The following is a 23536-nucleotide window of genomic DNA, read 5'->3' on the forward strand; positions in this document are numbered from 1 at the left end:
TTATATTAGTAGTAAATCGAATAAGGTAATTTGATTTATATTAAAAAGTGTAAATCGAATTTATTTAATTCGATTTATATAGAGAATAAAACAAAATATGCATGTAACCAAATTTAATTTAGGATATCTGTATAATTTTTTTCTTATTTAATTTATCTATATAAATTATCCTAAATCACATGTATAACTTGTATTATGTACAAATATTTATATACTTTGTGCAAATATTTATGTGTTATGTATAAAATCTTTTATATTATATTAATAAAGTTGTCAAATATATAAATATTTATGCTATATTAAAAAGGACAATGAGATATACATACATATATATTTTGAGTAATTACCTAAATTAGTCTTCAAAAATTTTAAAAATAGATATTTTAGTTCTCAAGAAAAATTAATACACAAATCAATCATTATATGTCGATCTTATTATTATTAACTTAGCTTTGTGAATGTATATGGACGACGCTACTATATTAATACACTCTTTTTGTTAGAAACAACTAAAGTGAATAATGATGTTTTGAAATTCAAATTAAAACATTTTCTTTTAATACAAATATAATTTAAAAATACTAGCAAGGGCGGCAGTAGCACAAGATTTTATATATATACTTTTTATATTATAAATACATACATAAGAATCTAATAAATAAATTTATTATTATTTTTGTCTAAAAAATATAAAAAATTATAGTACAGTATTATTGTGCAATTAATAATAATAATTTTATTTTTTGGACAACGAACTGTTATTTCTGATGAAAAAAATATTGGGAATTGATTCGTATATTAATTTTTTTTTAGAATTAAAATGTCTATTTTTAAAATCTTTTGGGACTAATTTAGATAATTATTTTGCCAAAAAATAAATTGAAGATTAATTTGTCTGTCGAAATAAAATCTTAAAATTAATCTATGTATTAATTTTTTCTTTAGACTAAAATATCAATTTTAAAAATTTTTAAGAACTAATTTGAGTGCTTATATTTTTTTTTACACTAGACTTATACCAATCTATTTATACTTAATTACAAAAACGCTTTTAGCATGTAGCATCACCGTTTCCATAGATATCTATGCAGGAATTGTCATTTTCTTATTAACATTTTATTCCTAAGGCATTTGACATCTTTTAAAGATCTTATTATATTGAATTATAATTATTATTTCTTTGATCATTGTTAAGAGAATCTTCATTATAGCCAATTCTGGTAAATGCATCAATGATTTGAAATTGATGTCAGGAATAATAAATCCACCAACATAAGGTCAATAATAATGGGCCATAACGCACCATGCTTTCTAAAACGTCTCAAAACATTAGGATTATGCAAATTAACATTTTTTCAGAATAGGACTATACAAAATCATACAATTGGGCTTCTTTTTTTTTTGGACAGTGTCTAGACTCACGCAAGACCCAACCCGACCCGACAAGCGCCACTCGAACCACTTCTACACCTGCCCGACCCGGTTCCTACTCACTCTGTTCTTCTTCCTGGCCGCTGCTGCGAATTGCGATGACTGACGACAGCGCTCAACCTCCGGCATTTTCACGATCGATGTGCTCCGCCAGGCCGGTCTTCTTCGTGGCTGCTTTCTGCCGTCGCCTGACACATCTTGGTTCGGGGCACTCCTTTCTCCACCGCAGTGGATGGCTGTGCTGCTCTCCGCCGACTCCCTTCTGTCAGTGATCGGAGGTAGATCCGACGGTTCGTTGCTGCTGCATAATTGGACTAGAAAATTTTGATTTCAAATTAGCAGGTTAATTACTATGGGAAACTTGAATGGTTTTTTCTTCAAGCCTAAAACTAAAATCTGATAACTGGATATTAATTGTTTTGTTCATTAAGCAGGAGCATATTCATATAGTATCTGCTATTTAGATAAATAAAACAATGATTAAACAAGAAAGACACCAAAATTTAGAGTATAAACTTTTGTATGTATTTGATTTGATTGCATTTGTACACACATATATATATACACATATGGTAGATCAAAATTGGTATTCTGAAGATAGTGTGTATTCTATTGGGATAATATGTTCAAAAGGGATGTTCTAGTCTTAATCATGCGCCTAAATAAGTTCTCCAAACCACTCTCAATGCTTTCAATAGAAATCTCCAAAGCCTCTAATTGTTCATTGGAAGCATGAATCTGGGAGCCTTTTGCACCTTCATTTAAGAGGGTGTTCAAAGCTGCATCCGCCAATTGCAATTCATTGCCACTCTCTGAGTTCACTTCTCCCTTTTGCATCAACTTGTTCATCCATTTGATTGCCTTTGACTTTGAAGGACCACCCAAGAATGATAGCAGACATTGGAAGACACACATGCTTATTGCTATCACTTTGCTTAGAATGCTAAGATCTTGATGCTGATTTAAGATTCCATATTTGCTTTGTAGGTGCTTCAAAGATGTGATCAACTTGTTGACATTCTTCCTCATCTTCTTTGAGGAGGAATTGTATTTGGCTATGCTCTTTTCAATGCATGAGTCTCCCTTTCTTCTTCTAAGAGATGAATGAAGTGATCGTACATTCTCCTTGATCTGCATGACAGTATCCCTTGTGATGCCACATACATCCAAGACTTTGATTGAGCCATCCAAGATCTCTTGGAAGCATTTCTCACTTTGATGATCAGAAATGGCCTTCTGGGTTGAACCAACATTGAGAAGACTCTCCAAGGAGAAGTATACGTCTTCCAACATGGACAAGCCTTTGGCAACCGACTCAGATGTGCAGGTTACATCAAAGTTCCTGAGGTTGTTCAACTGCTCTTGCACTCTTGAGGAGCATGGATGAGATCCATTTGGCAAACTGTTTGATCGAACATGCAATTTGCTTGCCATTGTTCTTTTTCTTTCTTTTGGAGGAAGCTCAATGCTGTTTGTTTTTTGTAGTCTAAGACCTTTGGCACCTCTCCTTATATAGGGTCTATTCAATTATTCATAATTTGTTTCCATAGACCAACTTAAGAGATAATACAGTTCACCAATCTTAATCATGTGTAGAAAGCATGTGAAGCATGCATTAATTTCTTGGAATATGGTAAGCTTGTCCCATCTCTGCCTAACATGTGATACTTTTGCATCAAATTATTCAAAGTGAAATGGTTTTTGAAACTCTGAAGTTTATTATCTGGCATGTCCCCATTACTCATCACCTAATGTGCCTCATATGCTGCCACACTAACCCCTTTGATTTCAAATATATAATATAATTCATGCTGCTTCAGATATTGTCTCAAATCATGAGATGGAGCTATGCAACATGGATTAAATTATACATTTTGACAAGGCTGAGATCCACATTTTGTGATATGGAGAATGCTCTGACAGATAAGTTTGTTGAGATTAAGAGAACATAATGATGGAGCAATTAGTAGCATTAGAGTAATTTTTAAGTGTGTGCACGAATAACATGTAGTGTTCATGTCTCCCCTTGCTATTATCAGAATCTCCTTCATCATGTAGTATTAATCTTGTTTCAACTTTCATATCATAAAGAATGTTGATGCTAATATTTAGCTCAATATTCTTGTAAAATTTCCAAGTACATAAAGGACATTCAGTACTGTTCTTGCTGTTTGTTATATATAGAACGAGGAATATTGACACTAATCTTTAACCTGATATTCTTGTTAAATGTTCAAGTTAAAGGACATGTTGGATTTTTGTTGTTATGGGATCAAAGATAATTGGCAAGATTTCTTTGTGAAAAATCAGCCTCAGCTAATCCATGAACTTTTCTGTTAAATTAATTTTGATATATATATTTGTATTGAAAACTTACACAAAAGATTAATTCTGGATTATCAATAACGATATTTATGAACTATAATATGGTGTTCAATAATAGTATTTTTTAATACAAATTTATGTTTGATCTCTCTCTCTTTTTGTTAGAACTAGTATTACATTATAGTTGTTATAAAAGGATTTGAGACTAGTTCTGATGAAAATAAATTCATATGAATCTAATAATGTTACTTATATATTTTTTCTTGTTTTTCCCCATAGTTTTTGTTAATCTCTGTTTCCAAATAATAGTCGATTTGACCTGAAATTGCAGAAGATTGTGCAACTTACTACCAAGTACCAACCCATGAATGTTGTCACTGTTGAATAAATGAAATTGTTTTATAGCACTTTATACCAAAAAGAAGTCTTAAAATTGCAATATATAAGAAATTACAATGACTAAAAATTGTTGCTGAGTTTGATGAGGTTGCTTGGGGCATGGAGACTGGTCAATGGATATTGCATTGTTTGTGAGAGAGGTTGAATCCAAAGTCCAACCTATTGCTTTATGTAATCCTTAGTAGTGAGAAGCTTTATATTTAAAATCCTAAAAGATCAGAGAAAGTAACTACTCTACTGTGCTTATTAGACATTATGCTTCAACCAACTTTATATTAAGTTTTAGAGCATGGGCTAAACAGCAGAGAAGATGGCAAAATATAGATAGAGTATAAACATTTCTTTGTATTTGATTGTGTTATATATTGAATTGAATCATATACATATACAAACTAAGTAGGTCAAAAATTTTAATCCTCTAAGGTCTACAAAATTTGGAACCTATCTCAGGATTTATAAAGAATAACAACAGACTCTATTGAGCCATGATGTTCAAAAGAGAGACTCTTGTTTTGATCAAATGCCTAAATAGGTTCTCCAAATCATTCTCAAGGCTTGTGATGACATTCTCCAAAGCCTCCAATCTTTCATGTGCTATCTTCATGTTGGAACCTTCATTTAGCATGGTTCTTAAAGCAGCATCAACACACTGCAACTCATTGGAATTTTGTGAGTTCACTTCTTCCTTATGCATCAATTTGTTCATCCATTTAGCTGCCTTTGACTTTGAAAGAGGACCAGCCAAGAATGAAAGTAGGGATTGGAAGACAGACATGTTCATTTCAATGACTTCTCTTAAAACACTAATCACATTAGCAGCATCTTGACCTTCATTCAACAATGGGGATGCTCCAAATTGGCTCTGCTTCAAAGATGTGTTCAACTTCTTGACATTCTTCTTAATCTCCTTTGTCAACAAATTGTATTCGGCTATGCTTGATCCAATAGTTGAATCTGCCTTTCTCCTTCTGAGAGCAGAATGAAGGGATTGTACATTTTCCTTGATCTGCATAACTGTGTCCCTTGTGATTCCACATATATCCAAGACTTTGATTGAGCCATCCAAGATCTCTTCAAAGCATTTGTCACCTTGATGATGGGAGATAACCTTTTGAGTTGAAGCAGCATTGAGAAGATCATCCAAGGAAACATATAAGTCTTGAAGCAAGGACAATCCAGTGCTAATTGACTCAGATGTTGAAGCAGATGTTGCTTCATAAGTCCTGAGCTTGTTGAGCTCCTCTTGAACCTTTGTGTAGCTTGGATGAGATCCATTTGGCAAACTGTTTGACCGAATGTGAAATTTGGTTTCCATTGTTGTATATATTTGTGTGTTCTTCTTTCTAAGGGATTGAAGAAAGCTCTAATGTTAGTTTGTGTGTGTTCTCTTATCAAATCCATTGGCTCATTGTCTTTATATATAGAAGGTAGCTACTTTTTCATGATTGATTCCTATTGGCCAACATAATAAAGCATCACAGCTCACATATCTCAACCAATGAAAGCATGGGTTACATGCATGGATTTTCTTGGAATTTGTTAAGGTTGCCACATCTCTAACCAACATTATTGTGTTGTTATAAATGCATTAGAAGTGCTACCTGTCATGTTCTCCTTGTGTTTGCATTCACAGAACCTCATTAGTCATCACCAACATTGCCTCCTCTGCTGCCACATTATCCTCTTTGATTGCAAATATTATATGATTCACTTCAATAATGTCCATTGGTTTGTCCCAATATGATAGAGCTATGGAGCTGCAGCATGGATTAAAAAATGGCTCCTGCAAGGTTGAGATTCTGATCCTGTGAATATAAAATATGGTCAATCATTAATGGTGTCACATATAAAATGATGGTTCAATTAGTAGCATTTAGACTAGTTAAGTCATAAGTGTGTGTACGGGTAGCATGTAGTATTCATGTCTCACCTTTTTTAATGGTAATCTCCTCCTTGCTAGGATTTCATCATTTTCTGCTAAGATTTTTCATGTACATTGTTTCTGTTGACACTAATCTTTACCTCAATATTGTGAAATATCAAAGTACAGAAAGGACATGTACTATTCTTGCTGTTCTAGGATTAAGGGGTGCATTTGCTACTAATTGTCAAAGATCTCTTGTTTAATTTTTTTAAGTAATAATATTTTAATCCTAGTAATTGTCATATGCTATTTAACTTCTGGAATTTAATTAGATATATATATTAAGCAACATGCAAAATAACTCTGCTCATTTTCTCTTTGTTCCCTCTGTATCCCTAAGGAACAAGGTTTAATAGATCAGCCTATTTACCTTAGTCATAAAACAAAGTTATATTGAGTTTTATAGGTAGGTATGTAAATTATTCTCTACATGTTTCATATTCAATGCATTTGGATCCCAACCCTCTCATAAAACTAAAACCATTTGTTTAATGGATTTTGCAAATATGGCAGAAACAGCAATCATTATAATATTTGCAATGAAAGAGGGCAATGTGGCAGCAAGAGGAGGCAATGTTGGTGATGACTAATGAGCCAACACAAGCAAAACAAGACAGGTAGCACAATTGCATAACATCACATTATAATATAATAACAAGAGGGTATGTCAGAGATGTGACAAGCTTCACATATTCCAAGGGAATTCATGTATGGACCACATGAATGATTCTCACTCTCTGATTGGGAGATCATTGATGAGCTGTGTGTGATGCCTCTAGAAACCAATCATCAATAGCTTCTCTTATATAGAGAGAGAGTCAAGGACTTGGTACCAACACATCAGCATTCACAGCTCTCTTTCAGAAACAATAATCACCAAAAAAGAGAGAGAAAAAAAAAACAGAAAACAATGGCAAGCAATCTTCATGTTCGTTCAAACAGTTTGCCATCTGCATCTCATCCATCCTCCACAAGGGTTCAAGAGGAGCTCAACAAGGTCAAGACTTTTGAAGCAACATCCACATCTGCATCTGCATTTGGATTGTCCTTGTTAGAAAATCTATACATTTCCTTGGACGATCTTCTCAGTGTTTCTTCCACCCAAAAGGCCATATTTCATCATCAAGGTGAAGAGATATTGGATGGCTCTTTGAGACTTTTGGATATATGTGGAATCACAAGGGACACAGTGATGCAGATCAAGGAAAATGTACAATCACTTCACTCTGCTCTCAGAAGGAGAAAGGCAGATTCAAATATTGAAAAGATTGTAGCAGAATATAATTCATTCTCAAAGAAGATGAAGAAAAATATCAAGAAGTTGATCACATCTTTGAAGCAATCAGAAAGCAAGTTTGGTGCTTCCTCACTCCTGAATGAAGAAGTGATTAGTGTTGTAAGGGAAGTGATGGTGATGAACATGTCTGTCTTTCAATCCCTTCTCTCATTCTTGGCTGGTCCTCCTTCAAAATTAAAGGCAACTAAATGGATGAACAAGTTGATGCATAAGGGAGAAGTGAGCTCAAAGAATTCCAATGAGCTGCAGTGTGTTGATGAAGCATTGAACACCGTTTTAAATGAAGGTGCTAATGGTTCCAACATGCAAGTAGCACATGGAAGATTGGATGCTCTGGAAGATGCCATTGAAAGCATTGAAATTGCTTTGGAGAACTTATTTAGGCGCTTGGTAAAAACCAGAGCCTCTCTTTTAAACATTATGACTCAGTAGAGTCTACTCACTTATTCTTATCTCTCTCTAAATCCTACAAAAGAATCCCAATTTTAAGGATCTCTGGAAGGTTGAAAATTTTGATCTCTTTGATTTGTACATGTATAAAATTCTATGGTTACATAATCAAATACAAAAGAAAATTCACATTTCATATATTTTGCTCTCTTTTCTTTTGTATGGGTCATCTTTTTAAGTTTCTCTGCACATACATTAACATTTAATTTAGTCTCTCTCCATCACTTATCTTAAAACTTGGGTGGAGTATGATATCTACTAAGCAAGTAGAATAATTAATTAAACTTTAATGATATCTACTAATGACATGCCACTCGTGCACTGAACAATTCTCTTTAAGAGGAAGTTAAATCAAATTCATTGAATAACAATCTGTTAGAGAAAGTACCTCAATTATTATAAATCATTAGACATAGTCCAAAATGAAACAAAAGCATTATACATTATGGAACTAGAAAAATGAAAGACACTTGATCAACATCAGTTAGAGTTATCATAACAATTTTCTTCCACTAGAGAATCCACCATATTGTTCTATTTTGACAATAAAAACCATTGAGGCAATTATTATGACAAAATTATGTTTAGGGATAAATAAGTCAGTACCATTGTTGATATTTGATGAATAACTAATCCTTGATTTATTAAATTTTTAGTCTCTATAAATTTGTATTGAGATATTCTTCCTTTTCTTTTCTGCTATGGTGTAAGATTTATAAACATTGGAAACTAATTTTATTCGGCCAACATTTTTCTCTCTTTAACTTTCTCTTTTTCTTTACTTAATCTTTGCTCATCCTCTACTTTGTTGATATTTTCCACAGGAAATCTTGACAAATATCTATGATCCTATATAACAAACAGCAAGAACAGTACTGAATGTCCTTTATGTACTTTGAAATTTCACAAGAATATTGAGCTAAATATTGGGATCAACATTCTTTATGATATGCTAAAAGTTAAAACCAGATTAATACTACATGATGAAGGAGATTTTGATAATAAGAAGGGGAGACATGAAGACTACATGTTATTCGTGCACACATTTAAAAATTACTCTAATGCTCATAATTGGTCCATCATTATGTTCTCTTAATCTCAACAAACTTATCTGTCATATATATATTTATAAATATATTAGTTAGCATTCTCCATATCACAAAATGAGGATCTCAACCTTATCAGAAAAGTGTAATTTAATCCATGTTGCATAGTTCCAACCTCATGATTTGAGACAATCACTGAAGCAGCATGAATTATATTATATATTTGGAATCAAAGGGGTTAGTGTGGCAGCATAGGAGCCACATTAGGTGATGAGTAACGGGGACATGCCAGATAATACACTTCATAGTTTCCAAAACCATTTCACTTTGAATAATTTGATGCAAAAGTATCACATGTTAGGCAGAGATGGGACAAGCTTACCATATTCCAAGAGAATAATGCATGCTTCACATGCTTTCTACACATGATTAAGATTGGTGAACTGTATTATCTCTTAAGTTGGTCTATGGAAACAAATTGTGAATAATTGAATAGACCCTATATAAGGAGAGGTGCCAAAGGGCAAGATCAAGGAGAATGTACAATCCCTTCATTCATCTCTTAGAAGAAGAAAGGGAGACTCATGCATTGAAAAGAGCATAGCCGAATACAATTCCTCCTCAAAGAAGATGAGGAAGAATGTCAACAAGTTGATCACATCTTTGAAGCACCTACAAAGCAAATATGGAATCTTAAATCAGCATCAAGATCTTAGCATTCTAAGCAAAGTGATAGCAATAAGCATGTGTGTCTTCCAATGTCTGCTATCATTCTTGGGTGGTCCTTCAAAGTCAAAGGCAATCAAATGGATGAACAAGTTGATGCAAAAGGGAGAAGTGAACTCAGAGAGTGGCAATGAATTGCAATTGGCGGATGCAGCTTTGAACACCCTCTTAAATGAAGGTGCAAAAGGCTCCCAGATTCATGCTTCCAATGAACAATTAGAGGCTTTGGAGATTGCTATTGAAAGCATTGAGAGTGGTTTGGAGAACTTATTTAGGCGCATGATTAAGACTAGAACATCCCTTTTGAACATATTATCCCAATAGAATACACACTATCTTCAGAATACCAATTTTGATCTACCATATGTGTATATATATATGTGTACAAATGCAATCAAATCAAATACATACAAAAGTTTATACTCTAAATTTTGGTGTCTTTCTTGTTTAATCATTGTTTTATTTATCTAATAGCAGATACTATATGAATATGCTCCTGCTTAATGAACAAAACAATTAATATCCAGTAATTAGATTTGACTTTTAGGCTTCAAGTAAAAAAAAAAAAAATTCAAAGTTCCCAAATTTATTAACCTGCTTACTTGAAATACAAACTAAATCTATAGCAGCTTTTACTGTTTATATTTTTATCAAGATTAGTCACAAAACTCTTTTCTTTCTTTTCCTTTGGTATTTTGTTACATTTGTTTTTTTTTTTTTTTGGGTCTTTCTTTCTTTTATTTGCTAATAAACAGAAAAAACTTGATTGAATTTGAAAATATTGAAACAAACTAAGAGCATGCACTCTTGAATCAACATCAAGATATTATTTTGTGAAAAATGTTAACGCTTTTATTTAATCACATATTTAAAACTTTAAAATCCTTAAGGTAGAAGATAATTGAGTTAAATACTTTAATTCTATAATAATAAATTATTAGAAAGAAATTATGATAATAAGAAAGGGATACATGACTTACGAACTACTCCAATGCTGCTAATCTGCCCATCATTATGTTCTCTTAATCTAACAAACTTATCTGTCATATATATTATTACCATTCTCCATATCACAATCCAGATCCCAGCATCTCAAAAATTTGTAATTTAATCTAATTTTGCATAGCTCCAACCCCCTCATATTGAGACAATCTCTGAAGCAGCATCAACTATATATTATTTGGAATCAAAGAGGGTAATGTATTAATGGGGAGCAAGTTGAGGCACATTAGGTGGTGTCATTTAATAAACTTTGAAACCATGTAACTTTCAATAATGTTATTGTTATTGTTAGGCAGAGATGTGACAAGCTTAACATATTCCAATAAAGTATATGCATGATCCACATGCTTTCTGGTTTATACACTTTGATTATAAGATAGGTGAGTTGTAATGTCTCTTGTGTTGGCTTTTGGTCTATGGAATTGCCCCTATATAAAGAGTTTCAAAGGAATTAGACTGCAGAATACAAGCATTGAGCTTACTCCAAAAAAAGGAAGAGGGAAAAAAAAAAAGAACAAACAAGAAAAGAGTAGTAAAAATGGCAAGCAAGTTGCATGTTCGGTCAAACAGTTTGCCAAATGGATCTCATCCATGCTTCTCCAGGGTAAGAGATGAATTGAATAATCTCAAGGCTTTCGAAGCAACTTCGACGTCTGAGTCAATTGTCACTAGCTTGTCCTTTTTGGAAGATTTACACTCTTCTTTGGATGATCTTCTCAATGTTGCATCAACCCAAAAGGTCATCTCTCAACAACAAGGTGACAAATGCATTGAAGAAATCTTGGATGGATCCATGAAGGTCTTGGATATATGTGGCATCACAAGGGACACAGTTATGCAGATCAAGGAGAATGTGCAATTCCTTCATTCAGCTCTTAGAAGGAGAAAGGGTGATTCAACCATCGAAACAAGCATAGCTGAATACAATTCCTTCTCAAAGAAGACGAAGAAAAATGTCAACAAGGTGATCACAACCTTGAAGCAGCTACAAAGCAAATTCGGAGCATCTCAACTGTTGAATGAAGAAATGATGAGAGTTTTAAGAGAAGTGATTGCAATGAACGTGTCTATCTTCCAATCCCTTTTGACTTTTTTCGCTCGTCCAGCATCGAAGTCAAAGGCAGCCAAATGGATGAACAAGTTGATGCATAAAGGAGTGGTTGCATCTGAAGATAACTCAGAGAATTGCAATGAATTACAACTGGTGGATGCAACTTTGAACATCCTTTTAAAAGAAGGTGCTAATGGTTCCAACATGAAAGTAGCACATGAGCAATTGGAGGCTTTGGAGATTGCAATTGAAAGCATTGAGATTAGATTAGAAAGCTTATTTAGGAGCATGATTAAGACTAAGACATCCCTTTTGAACATATTATCCCAATAGAGACTATTTCAACATAAAGCAATTTTGATCCCACTAAATTTGTATATATGTAATGACACAATGCAATAGTTATACAATCAAATCAAATATAGAGAAAGGTTTATACTATATTTTTTGGTGCGTTTGTTGTTATTCATGGTTTTATTTGCCTAAATAGAGAATATTTTAAATTTGTTGCTGCCAAAAACACTAAAGTACAATCGGAGCATAATGTACAAGAAGCAAGTGAAGCATTTAATTTCACCTTTTAAGAGGTAGCAATGCGTTTTTGCAATCCAGAGCCCCTTGAATCAATATTGCACAATGCTGCAGGAATCTCAGAAGTTCCTCTTCAAATTGCCCATGAGCAATGTGCTTAATAGTACTGATATGGTGAAGTAGAGTGTCTTATCCTCTGTTAGAGAAGTAATAAAAAAGAGCAGCATATATTAAAAATTTTCGACAAATAATCTGTAATACAATATACTACCGATGCTACGATACAAGCCCTTTTTCACATAAAAAAAAAAAAGTAATAATAAGCTTAATATAAAGCATTCAATTGCATTCATAAACCCTTGTCCAATTTAAAATGCAAACCACTCCTTGCCTCAACATCTATCCATTAAGGCATTAAGTAAAACATAGAAATTGATACCTCAAAGAACAAAGCAACTTCTCCTATGTCTTCAATCATGCCTTGAATCAAACCAAATAACATCATTAATTTTCATCCAATTAAATTGCTTCACCAAATTCTGGTCCAAAATGAGAGTCTCGTTTGGGGAACCTCTAGAATGTATGTCAAGCTTCACTAGTGAAATTTATAATGTGCTAGATTTCTGCCGGCTTCCACCCCAATGGCGTTGCCTAGCCCTCCTCTTCCTCCCATCCTTTTTCTCCTTCGCTTTTTCTTTCAAGTCCCTCTCTCCTCTCCGCTTGTACATCTTGAAACTGATCTTCTGATCAGCAGCCATTTTCCTCACCTTTTCAGTGATCTCTACCGCAAATTGTCTGTTATATAGTTTCCGCAGACCGCGCATTAGCTTGGCAAAAGTATCCGGCTGTGGCATTAACCCCTGATCCAACATGTCTATGCAGAATGAACAAGCTTCCTTTACATGTCCCTTTGAAAAGAGTGCATGAATCCATATTGTCCATGCACCCACATTCAATTCACACCCTTTGGTAGATGTGATACAATTCCAAGTATCTTTAGCCAGTTCAAGCTTTTGAGCTCTTAAAAGGAAATTCATCAACTCCTTCAATGTACCGTACTGAGGGGTGGTAAAAAGCCCTCTGCCAACCATCTCCTTGAAATGTTCACAAGCTTCAATCTGACAACCTTGCTCAAGAAAGCCATTAATCATTATGACAAAGGTGTCAATGCCTGGACTAAGCCCACTTGCTTCCATTTCATTCCAAATCCAAACACCTTCCTTGATCTCTCCCAACTTGCAAGCCAACCTAATAACCGTATTGTAGATGTTAAGGTCAGGAGTGCAACCAATCTTGTGCATCTCATTCACCAGTTCCATACACTCCTCCAGTTCTTCCTTCTTTTCATGGGCAAACATGAGATGATGATAAGTCAGCTGATTTGGCACATGGCCTTGTTGTATCATCCGATCCAAAAGCTCATAACCTCTTTCAACTTTTCCCCACTTGCAAAACCCACTAATCAATGTTGTATAGGTTATGGCATCCACATCACAGCCATTTCTCTGCATCTCAACAAATAACCGCATTCCCTCCTCCAATCTTTCATGTTTGCATAGTGATTGGATCAAAATTGTGTACGAGGTTGCATTCGGTCCACAACCTATCCTTCTCATCTCCTTCAAAAGATCATAAGCATCCCCCATTTTCGCAGCTAGAGCATAACCACTAAGCAAATTGTTATAAACAACGATATCCGGTTCAATGCCTGCATCCTTCATTTGCACCAACACATGTTTTGCTTCCATAAGTTTCCCTTCTCTACACCAACCATACAACAAGGAAGTGAAATGTTTGATGGTTGGAGGAAATCGATATCTCATGTCCTCAAAAAGCGAAGCGGCTTCCTTAATGCTACCATTCTTGCACAATGCATCCAACAAACACCCGAAAACATATTCATCAGGCTCACATCCGTAATTGGGCATTTCATCTAATACTTCAATAGCCTTCTGAACCATCCTTGCAGAAGCAAACTTCCTCATTAGAATAACAAACATCTGTGGAGAAATTAACATAGGATTCTCTTGCCTCATTTCATCAATTAGTGCCCAAACAGCTCCAAATTGCCGCATTTTGCCCAAAACCTTAATCATAGCTTTGTAAACTTCTTGACTATGTTGATAATCGGACTGCTTAGAAGCCCATGCATAGAATCTATATGCCAAATTCCCGGCATCGCCACATCGATTCAAGATGCGCTCAGTTAATCCAGGCCTCACAACAATTCCAGATTCTTTCAAAGCAAGCTCCAATTTGGGAACCCTAGAATGATATTTTCTCAATATTCTATAAACTTTTTCCACATCAGAAGCAAACTCATCGTAGCTTTGGTCATTTACATCCTTTTCTGGACTACATTGAAGGTGAATAAGGCCAAAATGGTTTTTTGATGAGGCACTGCTGATGCAGCTGCTACTATTATCAAATTCTGAGGACTTATGATTGAGTGGTGGTGAATGTGGTGAACACACCTCAAAACTAGTAGAAAACAGCTGGGATAGTGTATTTTTCTGTCCAATAACTGTTAATGAATTTGTCAAGGGAAGTTGGAAAAAATTAACTTTTTTGAAGAAAGGCAATGTTTTTCTCGAAAATCTCTGCATTTTCTTGAGGCTCACTCAACCCTGGTTTGGTACTCCACCGCCGCCAGATGATTCAATTTGAGAGGAACGAGGGTGAGATTAGGAACAATGACAAAATAGCATTGGAGAGGGGCGTCAAGAATTTCGCAGTGGAATAAAGCAAAGCACCCAACTCTTGTTAATCACAAATTGGAATCTGAAATTGAAGCATAAGGCAATGGAGTTGCCAAGAAAGGAGTGAATGAAGAGCTCATCCGCGAGGTTCTCAGCATCCCATGTCCCACCGCTGCAAATACTAATCTGTTAACGGGTGCCTCTTGGGTTACTACCGTATAAGAAAAGGACATGAGAAAAATTTTGGATAGATTTATTGGCTAATTTTTTTGGATATGGAAGAAACTTTGGTGTAACACTCAGTTATTGGATTTTATGGCATATTGTCCCGCCCTCAAAATTTTGAAAAACACCATAAAATCCAATAACCGAATGTTACACCAAAGTTTTTACCAATATCTAAAAATACAAACAATATGAGTAATATTCCACCCCTGGCCATTTGCAGTGGCGTCCCCAAAATATAGTTGTCATAACTGACTTGGTGATCAAAACGGTCAGACTATTGGGTCACTAGTTCAACTGATTGACCCGGTCTTATTTAAATAATATAATATAAAATAGTCAAAAATTGAAATGCATGTCTTCACTAACAACAACAATCAAATCTCAAATTATAAAAATAACTAATACGAAAATAGACATAAAATTAGTCAGTACTACTATAATAGTATCTTAATTTGACACACTAAAAATAACAATCCATAAACTATGTCCAAGGAGTAATTTGAAAGTCTAGGTATATCTTCATCTGATGTTCTTGGGATGATGGTGTTTCTGATGAAGCCATCTTAAAATCCCATAAAAGAAAAAAAATCAATCAACTAAGTAACAAATAGCAAAAGAAACCAGCATCATTACAGCAACGACAATTAACAATCAACAAAATTCATAATCAGCGAAACCAATTCATAAACTAATTCAACAATTAACAAAACGACTACATATTCAACAATTAAACCATATTCATAATCAGCAAAACCCCTGCATATTCATATTCATAAACCAATTCAGAAATCAATTCAACATTTCAATTCAACCACTGCCATGTTTATTTCTAATCAACTCATAAACCAATCAACAATAAAATTCACAGCAATAACATCAATGAATCAACCTGGAAAAAATTAAATGCTCACCTGTTGTTGCAGAGGCAGAAGGTGGACGATGAGAAGCAGTTCAGGCAGCAACAACCACGGAAGAGAGGAGAGGGAGGGACGGAGGCGCAGCGCGGCGAGACGCGAGCACTCACCAGGAAGCACAGCTGCAGGAAGAGAGGCAAGACGCGAGCAGTGGAGCACACCAGGCGTTCGGTGCTGTGATGGCGGACGACGACGACACGCTGCACAGCTTCAGGAACCGCAGCTCGAGCACTCACCGGCGGAAGCACGGCGAGACGCGAGAGGCCGAGCACACAGCACAGACGGAGGAGAGGGGCAAGACGCGAATCGCGAGCACAACATTCGGAGAATCCGGCGAGAGGCGCGGCGATGGCGGCGAGCGTGCGGTGGCGGTGAACCGAGGTGAGCTGCCAGTGCTGTGCCTGTGTGTGTAGTGTGCCGTTTCCGAAAGTGAGAGGGAGAGGAGAGTTTGGGGATGGCGTGGGCAGAGAACTAGCCTAGGTCTGTTACAATTTACAAACGACGTGGTTTTGGACTTTTGTGGTTTTAAAAAGTTTTCTGAACCGGTCCGGTTTCTCACACCTTCCGGTTCATCGGTTTTCACAAAATCTGACCGATTCAAACTGGTTCTCACCGGATTTGTTCCTTATCCAATCCAATGTTCACCCGGACCGGCCTAGAAGGCAGATCGCCAATTTTCTAGTCCGCTCACTCGGGTTAGTCCATTTTTTTCAACTATTCCCCTAATCATCCTGAAATATCACGATGGTCCTCATCCGTTTAAATAATTAGATTAATAAACTCCTACAACCATTTGCTCAAAAACGATTACATAATGATGTGTCAGATTATGTGTAATGTAATGTGTTAATTATCAGCGCCACGTCGTCATGTCCATCTCCATTGTCTCAATTGCATGAGGCTGTGAGTACGAGCTTTTGTCTTCCTCAAATCCTAAGGACAGATAGGCATGAAGTTGGAGAAGAGAGAGACCTTTTTAAGGATTTATTAGTCCATATTTTTTAAAAGAAAATATATAGATAGACAATGATAATATTAAATAATGTGAATAATAGATATATTGAATGTTGAATTAATAGGTGTACAGATAATTATATTGATTATTTTTAATTAGATAGTTATTTCTTTTGATTTGATTTACTCATGCACAGTTAACAATAATTAGATGTTCAATATTATCTACAAAAGTCATTATTTACTTAACAAAACCCTTTTTAAAATCGCTTCTGTATGACATTCATGTGATTTTTTATACCTGACACGTCAGTATATTATCAGTTTTAACAATTGATTACAATAATTGTTTAAACTAATTTATCAAATAATTAAGAGTAGGTTAGAGTTTTTTGAATTATGAAAAAATATTATTTTTTAAATAAATAGTTAGAGGATAAAAAAAATATTTACTCTGATAATAGGAGATATATCATTCTATTTGAATATTATTTTTTTTCTTCTATAAATTTATACAAAATAGACCACCCGATTCATCTAACTATGTAGGTGCATTCTATAATTTTTTTTTAATATCAATTAAATAAAGTTAATCAAGTATTGTGCTAAGTATGGCTATTTTTTTAAGAATAAAATATATTTTTTATTTTTTAAATTTGACAAAAATTTTAAAAATATTTTTAAATTTTATTTTGTTTCAATTTTATTCCAAAAATCTTCGATTTATATCAAATATATTTTTGAAGGCTAATTTTTTAAAAAAATTAAGACCAATTCAACAACAATTTTATAAGAACAACCCTCAATACAAGCAAATCAAGCATAATTTTTATGCATTATTGTTAGACTGATCTTAAATTTTTTTAAAATTTAATCGTCGAGAATATATTTGATACAAATCGAAATTTTTTGAGACAAAATTGAAACAAAATTAAATGTAAAGGTACTTTTTGAAACTTTTGCCAAATTTTAAGGACAAAAAGTATATTTTATCCTCTTTTAAAATATAGTAATGTTTCTTTTTGAACAAAATATTGTGCTAAATTTGTTAACAAATTATCTATTCATAATTTAAATGTTTTTTTTATCGTGATTTCTTTTTAATACTCTTTTAGTTTATCAATTTTTTTTCTTTTAAATGATGATGGTATTAGTATTAGCATTTCTTTTTAGAGATTAGAATTGAAATTAGAAAATTAAGATACAGATGATTAGAAACTATAATTAAAATTTTAGTGTTAGGATACAAAATTTCAATTTCTTTAATACCTTTAGAAAATAAGAACACAAAAGACTAAAATTTCAATAACATTTATTCTCAAAAATATCTTTATTTAATTTTTTAAATTTTAAATTTATTCATCAATCTCTATATTTATCTTAAACTAAACATAATATAAATACTGTCTTTGTCTTCCAGTTTCAGTCTTTCAATTTCAGTTTTCCTTCCAAATGCAGTCTTAAAGACACATGCTAATGAGAAAATACTCAATTTTGTTCATAAAAATATACTTGAGTCTTAATTTAGTTCTTAAATTTTCAATTGACTCTGTGACGGAAACTACCGCAGAAACTAACATGATTAAAAATTGAAAAGTTTAAGAAATAAATTGAGACAATTAAAACTTGATGGACTAAATTGAAGTTTGAGTGTAATTTAAGGGATTAAATTGAGTATTTTCTCCATGTTAACATTATAAATTAAAAAGTTTTTTTATTGGAAATACAAAAAATTTAATTTCCTAATGCATTTATTTTATATTTATTAAAAATATTATAATTTTCTACTAATAATAGTCTTATTATATGTCCTAAAAGCACATATTAACTAAATTCAAATTATAATTGAAAAAACATTAATTACTCATTTAAAGATGTAGAAGATAATAATTAAAAGTTATTAAAAATATTCTCCGGACTTAAAAAATAGGACTTACAAAATAAAGGATAAAATATTATTTTGACCCCTATAGTTGGACAGTCTTTCTGTCCAGGTGGAGGTAGTCTGCATCTTCACAAACATATCTATTTCACCGAGCCTCTCTTTATTCTTGAATAAAAATAAAAAAGGAACTCCATGTTTGTATTACTGAAAGTTTAATGACTTATTATAAACTTCTTTCAGATATGAATCTACCTGATTCAGAAGAAAAAAACTTACTCTACTACGATTATAGGGGAGGTCCCGTGGAAAAATAGCTTGATTTAGTCCTTAATGTTTTAAAAGTCATATTTCAGCCCCAAAAAATTCAAATAAGTGTAATATTGTTCTACAGTTAAGTTTGACACGAATAATAAATATATTTAAGACCCAATACAATGTTCGGAACTAAACTGACTAACCGAACAAAAAAAAATAAAAAATCGAACAAATCAAAAACCAAAAAAATCGAAAAAACATGTTTTGCTGTTTTATTGTAGTTTGGTTTGAAAATGAACGTGACCTAACTTCTAACCCAGTAACCCCCACGCCCCACCCCCAAACGGAACCTAGCCCCTCTCTTCTCAGTTCTCACAGTCTCGCTCTCTGCACCCCCAGCGCCGGCGAGACCGTTCCTCCCACCACCTCGCAGCGCCGCGAAGCCTTCCTTCCAGCGCCGCCGAATCTTTCCTCCCACTGCTCCCAGGACCTCCTCGCGGACAGAGAGAGCACCACGAAGCCCCAGCCACAGCCAGCGCCCAGCAGCCCAGCACCACCCTCGCACAGTCGCACCCAGCTGGCCAGCAGTAGCACAGCACCACCCACTCACCCAGGACCACCCAGCGGACAGAGCACCACGCCACCACCCAGCAGCGTTTCTGGCCACCCACAACACAACACCTCCCACCCAGTCACCGATTCAAGTCAGAGATGGAGCCCGAGCCACCGAGTCAGGTATGTAATTTGACTGAAATTGCTGTTCTGTTTGTTGTTCATTTTCAATTGCTGTTCTGTTGAATTACTGAAACTGCTTTGGTTTGTACTTTGTATTGTTGGTATTGTTGAATATTTGTTATCTGATAAAGTGATAATATCTAAAAACTTTATCTGAAACTGCTTCTGGTTTATTATTATTAGTTTTTTCTGGAAAAATAATATAAAATAAAAAATTACTTTTGAAGTGATTTAGTATGATTTATCAAGTCTTGGAGGTTCTGGATCTTGATAGGAAGAGATTGAAATCAGTATGGTAAGATAAATTTGAATAATGAGAAAATGGAAACAGATTTGAAGTATTAGATTACCTCCGTCATTGTACCTGCTATCTTTTAATAGGTTTAGTATTGACATCATGAATGTAACATATAAATGGAGAAGTCTTGGAACTTGGGCGGTTAAGGTTATATTTCAATTGTGTCATCTGATGGTCACTACTGTTTAATTTGTACAATATGTAACAGATTTCTGTCTACCATGGTCTAGGTATAAAGGTGGACCAGCATTACCGAAGAAGTTGATCTCGCAGGGTGCTGCACAGAAGCAATATAGTGTTGAGGTTCACCCACTTATTTTGAAGTTGACTGATGCCACAGATAAGAGTGTGTCAACTGTAAAATTAAGCAAAAAGATACCAATTGATTTCATATGGGGTTGTCTTGTTGGTTTTGCGGTTATGTTGCACTAAGTACAGATGAGTATCGAATCCGTTAAAGTACGACACGTATTCAATTTTAAAAGCATATGTAATAAACATTGGCATTGCTATGTCAATGATATTCATCTTTTATTCAAAAAGAAAAAATACTGTTGAGTGTTTTTATGTGAGGAAGACATTGGAACACTGACATTACTTGATAGCCTATTGCAAGTAAAGAACATGATTTGCTATTATATGTAGGCCACGACTCTGGTGGCTTTGCATAGGGTGACTACAGGTGGCCACAATTTGACTAGCGAATGAAAGAGCAACACCTGGCATCATTGGATGTAAGTATTTTTATTTTTCATCAGTAATCTAAGGAGTTTAGCATGGAAAATCGGGTTAGGCCCAAATTGAATGAGAAGCTGGCCAATGCGGTGGAGAAAAAAAGTGTCTCGAACATGGATGGGCAATGACAAACGACAAATGGACATGGCGATGGACAAGGTGAAGTGGTCAAAGGCTGGGAATGATGGAGATCGCATTTCTGAGAGTAGTGGCCATGGAGCAGCATTGTGGAGACCTCGAACCTAAGGTAAATTGGGTCAGGAAGGGACGCTCTCTTGGGAACCAGCTCTGGGACATGTGATCGTATTCTGCGCCAATCGCCGAAACTAATAGAGAACCAAAAGGAGAAGAGAATGAATATTGCAAGTTATGTGAAACCAAAGCAATAGAGAGTGCAACTTTGAGAGTGCAATTTTGGTGATACCGAATAAAGCAAAATTAGAAGAACAGAAATCAGATAATAAAGGCTGCGAGTGATGAAGCTCCAGCGATAGCATCGTCGCAGGGTACCTAATCGCCATGGCGGTTAGGGATGCATGTCCTAAGGTTGGGGTTCTGGGTGTTATGCGGGTTGGGTCGGATCTTTGACCCCATCCAAAATATGGGAAGGGGGTGGTGGTGGTGGTGGTGGTGACATTTCTGGGTTGGTACCTAAAATGCCTCTTGGGGCTGGATTAGTTTCCATGGGGTCATCGTTAATAGGTCATAAAGCTTGGTAAAAAAGCATTTCACTATTCTAAGTGTCAAGTTGAGACAGTCGAATGACTCTAGTCATTATAGGCACGGAAAGAGAATGGCCACCAGACTGCACCTTATATGTAAAGTTCTTCTATTCTTTCTTATTAGCATATTTTCCAAGGCCATCTACTTTGGTTCTAACTTGGCATAATGTGATAATTGAAATGTTAGACCAACGTAGTTCTGATTATTGCTTTTCTGTTTCTCTGATATATTTTAGGCGAACATAAGGGAACTATATGAACTGGTGTGCAAAATCAAAGGAGTAGAACAAAAAAAAGGTGCTTATTTATTTATTTTTATATTTTTTCTTATGTGGTTATGTTTTGCTTTCTTTTTCCCTCATCTGTAATCAATAATCCTTTCCCCTTTTGTCTTTCTTTTCTTTTCCTGGTTAAAAATGATGTTAGGCCTGTATTTGGGATTACTTCAATTTAAACAAACATTCAGTGCTAGCTGTGTCAGACCCCGACAACCCGACAAGTATGGTAGTATTTTTTTTAATTGATTGAAAAAATCGAACCAAATCAAACTGATTTTAATTGGTTTGGTTTGGTTTAAATGGTCTCGCTAAAAAAATCGAACCAAATTAAACCGCAGTTTAATTAGACGATCGGATCGGATGACCTTTCTCTCAAAAACCGAATCAAACCGTACCACCAACACCCCTACTTGATGGTCTTGTGGAGAGGACCTGACAGTGAGGGAGAGAGATCTGTGTGTTGTTGTTGGGGTGTGTAGATTAATGTGGGAGAGAAGGAGAATGTTTTTATAGTTTTTAATTAGATTTATTTAATCAGTTTTTAATTATTTAATTTTGAATTTAAAAATTTAAAAATTAATTATTAATAATTATAATTAATTGAGTTGTTCAATTTTTAGTTTGTTAGACACTTGATTCCCTGCACTTTTTTCTTTAAGAATAATTAGCATTAGTATTTTTTTTAGAGACCAAAACTGAAATTAGAAAATTGAGATACAATATTATACTTGGTGATTAGAAATTGGAACTAAAATTTTAGTGTCATGTTACAAAATTTCGATCTCTTTAATACCTTTAAAAAATAAGAACACAAGAGACTAAAATTTTTTAGGACGAATAGTAAAATTTTAATATTTATTCTAAAAAATATCGTCATTTAACTTTTTCAATTTCAAATTTATTCAGCAATCTCCATATTTATCTTAAACTAAACATAATACTAAGACATAATTCAATCGAATATATTTTACACAAAATATAATACAAATACTATCTTTGTCTTTTTGTCTTTTTCTTTCAATCTCAATCTCTCTTTCAAACTTAATCTTAAAGACACATGTTAAGATACAAATTGAGAAAATTTTTATTTGAAATACAAAAAACTTAAGTTTTTAATGTATTTATTTTATATTTATTAAAAAATTACAATTTTCTACTAATAGTAGTCTTGTTATGTGTCTTAAGAGCACATATTAGCTAAATTCAACTTATAATTGAAAAAACATTAATTACTCATTTAAAGATGTAGAAGATAATGTCAAACATTCTCCTCGAGAGGGTTCAAGCATGCGACGACGACGTTCTCTTTAGATTGGATCTCAAGCGCGCGACGACAATTCTACTACGACTTTAAGAATAAGAAGGGAAGAGTTTGGAGGTGAAAGAAAAATATGACAGAAAACTGACAGACCATAGTAAAAAAAGAGGTGAAGGCACATTTTCCCTGCTTAGTAAAAAACTAGGCAAAAAAATTAGAAATTTTTTATTTTAAATTAATTATAAAAGACAATTCAGTAATTAGCTAAAAAAATATGTCATATAATCAAAATTTTGTAGTCATTTCAATATTTTTTTAGAAAAAAATAATTTAATGAATTCAAAGACATGCTTATCAATTTTAAATTTTTTCAAAAATTATTTTATCAATAAT

The 23536-nt window shown here is 34.1% G+C and overlaps 6 protein-coding genes across 9 annotated transcripts; 3 read left to right on the forward strand and 3 right to left on the reverse strand.

The window, feature by feature from the left end:
• Positions 1-1780: 1780 nt before the first annotated feature.
• On the reverse strand, positions 1781-2897 carry LOC107487427 (uncharacterized). The gene has a single exon (XM_016108067.3). It carries the CDS (start codon positions 2863-2865, stop codon positions 2041-2043), a length of 825 nt encoding a protein of 274 aa, XP_015963553.1. The 5' UTR covers positions 2866-2897; the 3' UTR covers positions 1781-2040.
• Positions 2898-4630: 1733 nt separating this feature from the next.
• LOC107487425 (uncharacterized) lies at positions 4631-5470 on the reverse strand. Its single transcript, XM_016108066.2, has one exon. It carries the CDS (start codon positions 5468-5470, stop codon positions 4631-4633), a length of 840 nt encoding a protein of 279 aa, XP_015963552.1.
• Positions 5471-5501: 31 nt separating this feature from the next.
• Positions 5502-16506, reverse strand: LOC107487421 (putative pentatricopeptide repeat-containing protein At5g65820). 4 transcript variants are annotated; one of them, XM_052262036.1, is made up of 4 exons: positions 16021-16506; positions 12622-15053; positions 12229-12378; positions 5502-5960 (listed from the first exon to the last, which is right to left on the reverse strand). In XM_052262036.1, the coding sequence occupies exon 2, from the start codon at positions 14786-14788 to the stop codon at positions 12788-12790; it is 2001 nt and encodes a 666-aa protein (XP_052117996.1). In that variant the 5' UTR covers positions 14789-15053; positions 16021-16506; the 3' UTR covers positions 5502-5960; positions 12229-12378; positions 12622-12787. The 4 variants fall into 4 exon arrangements, with proteins under 4 accessions (XP_052117996.1, XP_052117995.1, XP_020997677.1 ...); XM_052262035.1 differs by lacking the exon at positions 5502-5960 and adding an exon at positions 11752-11883; XM_021142018.2 differs by lacking the exon at positions 5502-5960 and having other exon boundaries at positions 12035-12378.
• LOC107487429 (uncharacterized) lies at positions 6832-7949 on the forward strand. Its single transcript, XM_016108068.3, has one exon. It carries the CDS (start codon positions 6990-6992, stop codon positions 7806-7808), a length of 819 nt encoding a protein of 272 aa, XP_015963554.1. The 5' UTR covers positions 6832-6989; the 3' UTR covers positions 7809-7949.
• Positions 9298-10139, forward strand: LOC107487299 (uncharacterized). Its single transcript, XM_016107916.3, has 2 exons — positions 9298-9310; positions 9381-10139. Exons 1-2 carry the CDS (start codon positions 9298-9300, stop codon positions 9920-9922), a joined length of 555 nt encoding a protein of 184 aa, XP_015963402.1. The 3' UTR covers positions 9923-10139.
• LOC107487423 (uncharacterized) lies at positions 11078-12105 on the forward strand. Its single transcript, XM_016108064.3, has one exon. It carries the CDS (start codon positions 11139-11141, stop codon positions 11982-11984), a length of 846 nt encoding a protein of 281 aa, XP_015963550.1. The 5' UTR covers positions 11078-11138; the 3' UTR covers positions 11985-12105.
• Positions 16507-23536: the final 7030 nt, after the last annotated feature.

This window comes from Arachis duranensis, chromosome 5 (assembly GCF_000817695.3).
Source record: "Arachis duranensis cultivar V14167 chromosome 5, aradu.V14167.gnm2.J7QH, whole genome shotgun sequence".
Classification (NCBI taxonomy): domain Eukaryota; kingdom Viridiplantae; phylum Streptophyta; class Magnoliopsida; order Fabales; family Fabaceae; genus Arachis; species Arachis duranensis.